General features: G+C 54.2%; 1 protein-coding gene across 1 annotated transcript; it reads right to left on the bottom strand.

Moving 5' to 3' along the window:
• Positions 1-262: 262 nt before the first annotated feature.
• rgl1 (ral guanine nucleotide dissociation stimulator-like 1) lies at positions 263-8,011 on the bottom strand (the record flags this gene model as incomplete). The annotated part of the gene is made up of 14 exons (XM_056603314.1): positions 263-459; positions 928-1,042; positions 1,557-1,808; positions 2,280-2,463; positions 3,235-3,324; positions 3,880-4,001; positions 4,330-4,362; positions 4,818-4,904; positions 5,599-5,688; positions 5,999-6,083; positions 6,196-6,299; positions 6,880-7,098; positions 7,287-7,411; positions 7,966-8,011. Coding segments are annotated over 14 exons (1,743 nt in total), but the record flags the coding sequence as incomplete, so codon positions are not given.

The raw sequence follows: 8,011 nt of genomic DNA, 5'->3' as shown, positions 1-8,011 counted from the left end.
GTTGAGGTTAAACCAAAGGTCACGCCGGTCCAACGGCGTCTCTCTCTTAAAACGTCCGCCCGTCTCTCCGAAGACGATCCCTTAGAGCTCCTTTGAGCTGAAGAGATCAATAATCAATCAATCAATCAATCAATCAATCAATCAATCCACGCTCCGTCGCTCGTCAAACCGTCCGTCGGCGGACCTGTGGTGGGGGGGGCTGACGGGGGGTGAGGGTGGGGTGCCGGGGTCGACCCCCCCCCCCCCCTCCCCCCCCCCCCTCCCCCCCTCACAAGGGCACCTTGCTGAGGCGGAGGGAGAGGCTGGCGCGGTGCCCCGCCCCCCGGGGCAGAGAGGCGCTGCAGCGGCTGCGCAGCTGGACGGGACGTCCCACCGAGCCCCGCACGCGCAGCAGGAAGTCGAAGTTGGCCGAGGTGTTCATGGCGTAGAAGACGTTGGCGTTGTCCGGGATCAACAGCTCTGATGGGAGAGAGAGAGAGAGAGGGAGAGAGAGAGAGAGAGAGGGAGGAGAGGGAGGGAGAGACAAAGAGAGAGAGAGATGAAACAGACGGGTGAGTATGTTTCTTTTGAGGACGTGAGTCAGTGTGAGATGTGCGAGAAGTCTTTTAATAGACTAACCGTTCCCTGTAATTGGAGGTCAAGTGAAGAGTATACGTGTGTTTCGTCAAGAGAAACTAATTCTGACTATCCTTAGTCCTTATAGATTGTCCCATATCTTATTTATGAATGAAAGCTTAAGCAGTTTAAATGATGTAAAAATGACTAATAGTACCAATAGTATATGAATAAGTTATTCTTGAACGAAAGTTATTCTTATAAACAATTACTTCTAACCGTTCTCTCCGATGAGGAGAGTTATAAGTTACTTAGAATGAGCTCCAGCTCATAGCCTTAGCCCTCTCCTCGGAGACCAGCTCATAGCCTTACCCCTCTCCTCTGAGATGACCTGCACCAGCTCGTAGCCGTCGTCGGGCTCCGTCTCCAGGTTGTGTTTGGCCATGGCCCTGGAGATGACTGCGGGGGTCTTGTCTTGGCTGGTCAGCTGAGGAAGGGAGAGGACACACCAGGTCAGTCTACGTCGCGTGTGTCTTTATGGGTTGAGGGCGAGGTCATTGCAATGGGTAATGTGCTTGTAAAGTCATTGAAGAGCTATAAAATAACCAACTTAGAATTCACTCTGTAGAAAGGTTATACATCTCATGTAAAAACTTCAGCAGAACGACTGATACAGAAATAAAGAACTATAATAACCTTGCGTTCTGACTGCTATGGCTGTGCTGTCCGGTGATCTTAATTTAGGAACTAGGTTGTGTCACTCTTGGGACTTTTTCGGAAACTATTTTTGTTGCATACTTGATAGTTCCCAGGTGCACTTGTAAGTCACTTTGGACTGAATGTAAATGTAATGATACATGCACACACACACACACACACACACACACACACACACACACACACACACACACACACACACACACACACACACACACACACACACACACACACACACACACACACACACACAGATACCCCCCCCCACACCCCGCCCCCCTCACCAGGATGCTCTTGTAGAGGTTGCCGTTGCCCTGCTCCAGGCTGACTCTGATGATGCAGGCGTCCTGGGCCTGGTGGTTGTAGGCCGGCGACTGGGCCGGGGAGGTGGGGGTCATGGGGGTGAGGGAGAGGGAGCGGCGGTGGGAGCAGGGGGGGCCGGGGAGCGACGGGGAGGCGGGCGTCACGGCAACGCTGGCGGAGGAGGAGCTGGTGTCCATGGAGTGGAGGGAGGTGCAGGAGGACGACTCGGAGAGCTGTGGGGAGAGACGGAGACCGGCGTCAACCCCCCGGTCCTGATGAGAGCGCTGGGACCCCCCAGCGGGCCCCAGGGGCACCGATCAATCGAGTGAGATAACCTAACCTGTCATCGACACCCTCTATCAGGGTCACTTTCAGCAAAACTACAACCACCATAGTGGGTTTAGTTTTTAATAGCGCTGTCAAGCGATGAAAATAATTAATCGCGATTAATCACATTAATGCCATAGTTAACTCGCGATTAATCGCGAGCAATCGCGATTAATCACAAATGTTTATTGAAGAAGAAACTATGACAATAAAGGCTGAGGGGCCCTTGGTGACGACCGTGGGGAGTTAAAGATTGGCCCTGACTGAAGCACGCCGTGGCCGGAGAGACATTTACAAAACGGGCTGAAATGACACCGACCACACGGATCAACGCTCTGTGAGACCGTGGGGTCCGACGCGAGCGTCTCTGAGCCCACCTTGTTCTGCTGGCCGTCCGAGGAGTGGACGGCGGCCAGGCCGTCGCTGTCCGACGGGCTGCCCGAGTCGCTGGACGAGACGCTCACAGAGTCCATGCTCTCCCCGGAGCTGCCAGTAGGGGGCGACCGGGGAGTCTCTCTGACCGGAGAGCTGGCTGCCGCCACATCCCCGCCCAGAAACATCCTGGAGACGGAGAGAGGGAGGGAGGGAGGGGGGAGAGGGAGGGGGAGGGGGGGAGAGGGAGAGGGGGGAGGGAGGGAGGGAGAGGGGGAGGTAGGGAGGGAGGGGAGAGGGAGGGGGGGGGAGAGGGAGAGGGGGAGGGAGGGAGGGAGAGGGGGAGGTAGGGAGGGAGGGGAGAGGGAGGGGGGAGAGGGAGAGGGGGAGGGAGGGAGGGAGAGGGGGAGGTAGGGGAGGGGGGAGACGGAGAGAGGGAGGGAGGGAGGGAGGGGGGAGGAGGGGGGAGAAGGGGGAGGGAGGGAGGGAGAGGGAGGGAAGGAGAGGGGAGGGAGAGGGAGAGAGAGAGGGGGAGGGGGAGGGAGAAGACAGAGAGGGAGAAGGAGGGGGTTTGTTACTTGAGAACCAAGCGAGTAGGTCATCGCAGTATCTTATCATGAAATCCCCAAACCTCCCCAGGCTGACGAAATACATCATCCCCCACCCCCCCCCCCCCTCCTCAGAGAGGTCTGAGGACCACGTCATGGTAGTCTGAGAGACAGAAACCATGCTTTTTTGTTGTTCTATCCTGCTGTGTGCTGCGCGGTGTGTTCTACATGTTGTGGTTCTACGGTTCTGTTTGCTGCGCAGTGTGTTCTACTTGTTGTGGTTCTACAGTGCTGTGTTCTGTTTGCTGCGTGGTGTGTTCTACGTGTTGTGGTTCTACAGTGCTGGGTGCGGTGTGTTCTACGTGTTGTGGTTCTACAGTGCTGTGTGCGGTGGGTTCTCCACGTTACTCACAGGCTCAGCCTCTTCACCATGCTCTTGCGGGGTTTGGGGGACGTGGGACTGCTGTCGCCAAGACCCTCGATCTCACAGGACAGCGCATAGCTGAGGAACACATCGGGTATCACTCACAACAACTGGACGAAGATAGATCTATCTGTGTCTATATATATATATATATATATATATATATGTAAGGCAGGCCGACAGACAGAGTGGGGTTAAGTGAGAGAGGGCTAGTCTAGGAGCTCCACTGCCAGAGGATGGACAATAGATCGATTGGGAGCATGAAAGGTTGAGTGATGGGGCAGAGGAGGTGAAAGGGAGAGAGGAGAGAGAGACAGAAAGAGAGGGAGCAAAGGAGAGAGAGAGAGAGGGAGAGAGAGGGCAGAGGAGAGAGAGAGAGAGAGAGAGAGAGAGAGAGAGAGAGAGAGAGAGAGAGAGAGAGAGAGAGAGGTTGTGCCCGTGAACATTGAGCCCATCAGGCTGTGTCCTCAACAAGCTAATTACCTTTTATGCTACACCTTATCTGATAACAGAGCAGTGAAGAGGCGCGGAGGTGATGTGGAAGACGTCAATGTCCTAACGCTAATCTAACAAACACACACACACACACACACACACGCACACACACACACACACACACACACCCACACACACCTGTCCTCCTCGCTGTGCTGCGGCTGAATCCTGAACCACTTGAGGAAGGCCGGCTCGGGGGTCAGGCAGTAGCTGTTACAGGCCGACTGGAGCAGCTTGATCTGAGCTATCACCTCGAACTCCTGGAGAGAGAGAGAGAGAGAGAGAGAGGAGAGGGAGAGGAGAGAGGGAGGGGAGAGGAAGAGGAGAGTAGGAGAGAGAGGGGAGAGGGAGAGGACAGGAGGGAGAGGGAGAGAGGGGAGAGAGAGAGAGAGAGAGGAGAGAGGAGAGAGAGAGAGGGAGAGAGAGAGAGAGAGAGAGGAGAGAGAGAGAGATAGATGAGAGGACAAAGAGGAGAGTCAGATGAGAAGAGGAGAAAGGGTGCAGAGAGAACAGGAGTGAGCGGAAAGGACACAATCTCCGACGGGTCACATGTCCGCGCTGAAAGTATCAGAGGAGAGCACAACTTACCCGGCGTCTCTTCTCAAAGTTGATCAGCCCCCCCTGTGGATGACACAAAGACAGTTCTGTCAGCCCCCCCTCGCTGAGAGCAGACCCCAAACCCACATGACCGCATAAAGCGCAGATAAACGGCATTAGGTGGAACGCCCCCGGTACAGGACACGCCGAATTCCTCACACAAGCATGGTAACTTACAGACCCCGTGTTGACTCAGAGGGTCTCACACAGTGAGAGGAGTGAGAGAGGAGTGAGAGGGGTGAGAGAGGAGTGAGAGAGGGGTGAGAGAGGAGTGAGAGAGGGGTGAGAGAGGAGTGAGAGAGGGGTGAGAGAGGAGTGAGAGAGGGGTGAGAGAGGAGTGAGAGGGGGGTGAGAGAGGGGTGAGAGAGGAGTGAGAGAGGAGTGAGAGAGGAGTGAGCGAGGGGTGAGAGAGGAGTGAGAGAGGAGTGATAGAGGAGTGAGAGAGGGGTGAGAGAGGGGTGAGAGATGCACTTGCTCACCTCCACGAAGTCGGGCAGGGCGGTGTCCAGCATGGTCAGGTCTGTGAGGAAGGTGCCCAGGTAGGGGATGGTCCCCTGCATCGCACCCTGCACAGAGAAACACACACACACACACACATTAGATCCATACTGTTACACACATGCACATACACACAAACACACACACACACACATCAGATTCATACCGTTACACTAACACACACACACACACACACACACACACACACACAAACACACACACATTAGATCCATAACGTTAGACAAACACACACACACTCACACACACACACACATTAGATCCATAACGTTAGACAAACACCCACACACTCACACACATACACACACATACATTAGATCCATATTGTTACACGTTACACACACGCACACACGCGTGCATACACACACGCACACACACACACACACACACAAACACACTTGATCCATACCGTATCACACGCGCACACACACACACACACACATTAGATCCATACCGTTACACACACACACACAATCAAGCACAATCTCAACAAACAACCCTGTATCCAACAGGCCTGTGTGTGTTTTAGAGATAACAGCCGATGCTCAAACATAAACTCAACATGACCCTGATCAATTGAACTGTACTGTGCACACAGACACACATTGGGCCATAAATGATTTACATTAGTCACTCAGGTACACCTGGCACAGAACAACAATTTCCATACAATGTAACAGGAGGGCATATGCCGTTAATAAATCCATGTTTTTTATTAAATCATGGAGCAGGCTGCCTCCTCACCGTGTCTCTCTGCAGCTGCAGCCTCTTCTGGGACCGCTTGTGGTGCTCCTTGTCTCGGCTGTCCAGGCTGGCGAACTTGGAGGTGCCCTCCTGCAGACCCCGACACAGACCCCGGATCAGCAGAGCACTCAGACCCCGACACAGACCCCAGATCAGCACACAGATAGCACTCAGACCCCAACACAGCTTACTGACCGCAGGTCAACAATATTTTTAATTAATCTTATTTTTATTCACTCATTGTTAATAAAGCTGCTTCATGAAGTACAGTAGGTGGAATTTTTTTCAGGCAAATGAAAAACACAATTTTAAATTATCTTCTTGCATTGTGTCCCTCTTTCTGAATCGTTGGATCCCACTACGACCAGTAGGGACTGGTGACCGGTGAACGGGGACTCACCCTCATGAGCAGCTCCCGACTCGTCAGGTAGTTGTTGTGCTCCGAGAAGATGTCCGACAGCTCCTCAAAGGTCTGCATGCTGTCTCTGTGACGACCAAAACGCACGGGGACGGTTAGAGAAGGGAGAGGCCTTTACCTGCACCTCACCCGGTCTGAGTGCTGCTGGGTGCGTTAAGGTTCTGGGGGCAGGCTCTTACTTGTGCACGCAGGCCCAGGCCCTCTTCAGCCGGTACAGCGGGTTGGACTGCAGGGCCGACACGATGGCACGCAGCGACGAGAAGTTCTTACGGATGCGGCACTCCTGAAGGGGAGAACAGAACGGCCTTCAGTCGTCTTCCCCCTGTGCAGCCCGGCTCCGACTGTATAGACCATGAGTCGGGGTGTGTGTGTGTGTGTGTGTGTGTGTGTGTGTGTGTGTGTGTGTGTGTGTGTGTGGTGTGGTGTGTGTGTGTGTGGTGTGTGGTGTGTGTGTGTGTGTGTGTGGCCTGTGTGCGTAGGTGTGTGTCTGTGTGTGTAGCTGTGTAGCTGTGTGTGAAGGTATGTATCTATGCATGTGTGTGCGTGTAGTTTTGAGAGGGTGTGTGTGTGTTTATGTGTGGGTATGTGTGTGTGTGTGTGTGTGTTTGTAGGTGTGTGCGCGTGTGTGTCTGAGTGTGTAGCTGTGTGTATACGTGTGAAGGTAATGTATGTATCTATGCATGTGTGTGTGTGGGTGTAGTTGTGAGAAGGTGTGTGTGTGTGTGTGTAGTTGTGAGAGGGTGCGTGTGTGTTGTGTGTGTGTGTGTAGTTGTGAGAGGGTGTGTGTGTGTGTGTGTGTGTGTGTAGTTGTTGAGAGGGTGGTGCGTGGTGTGTGTGCGTGTGTGCGTGTGTGCGTGTGCTACCTGGGCGATGTCGATCCAGCGCTGGATGATGCGGGCGCGGAGGTGCGGCCGGATGTGGCGGTGTCGCAGCGCCGTGCCGAGCACGCACGCCGCCACGGCGTTGAACTGGGTGATGGTGGCCCGGATGGTGGGGGCGCCCCCCTGCTTCTTCTGCTTCTTGTCCCGCTGGGACCAGGTGGAGCCCAGGCACTGGTGGGCCACCACCTTCTGGAACAGCAGCTGGACGGGGCGCAGAGAGAGAGGGGGGGGGGGGGGGGGTTAAAGCTCTGCTCGCCACCAGCTTGTAGGGCGGCGGTACATCAGGAGGTAGCGCGGGTTGACTGGTAACCCGAAGGTTGCTAGTTAGATTCCCGGCTCCTCCGAGGTGCCGCTGAGCACACGTCTGATCACTGCCTTCTGTGTCTCACCGCGTCCATGAAGGTCAACTGCTCCGCCACAAGGTCGGCGTCGAAGGACAGGAAGTCTTCCTGGACGTCCACCTCCACTTCCTCTCCCTCGCCCAGGCAGAAAGGGCTGTTGCTATGGAAACCGCCTAAAATAAAACAACACACACCCAAAGAAGAGTTGCGGTGACATTGACCATGAAGAAGCCTTTTCAGAAGGTTTCCTTGAAGGACGGACACAGGGGTCCCCCACAGCCCTCATCATGGGGGGCTCTCTCTGTCCATCACTAGCTCAGTCCACTACTCTTGCCGTGGTACATGAGGGAAGCAGACCCATCAGTAATGGTATCAGGGACACCTGTCCCACCAGGATGCCTCTTTAGAAACGGTAGACTGCGATGGAGAAGTGAAGATACTGCACTATGGTCCCTTCCTCCCTTTCTGGGATTAATGATGATGATGATCGTCCCATCTTTCAAATCTGTAAACCTCGGCACTCAAATATCACTGTGCTTAAAAAGTTGAGCATCTTCACCAGAACACCAACAACAGAAGATGGTCACAAAGATCTAGAATTTGATCAGATGAAAAGATGGATGAGTCTACTTTACACCAACTTCAACGGCCGTTAAAGTAGGTCTAACAGATCTAGAGTTGGGAGGAGTTCCCCCCTGTGTGAGAGGCGGTGGTGGGGGGTCCTCACCGTCCGCCTCGTCCGCCGTGGCCTGGCGCTGCAGCTGCTCCAGCAG

The sequence above is a fragment of the Gadus chalcogrammus genome, chromosome 12 (genome assembly GCF_026213295.1).
Source record: "Gadus chalcogrammus isolate NIFS_2021 chromosome 12, NIFS_Gcha_1.0, whole genome shotgun sequence".
Lineage (NCBI taxonomy): Eukaryota > Metazoa > Chordata > Actinopteri > Gadiformes > Gadidae > Gadus > Gadus chalcogrammus.
The sequence above is the reverse complement of the archived record's forward strand: the minus strand, read 5'-3'. Positions and strand labels throughout refer to the sequence as shown.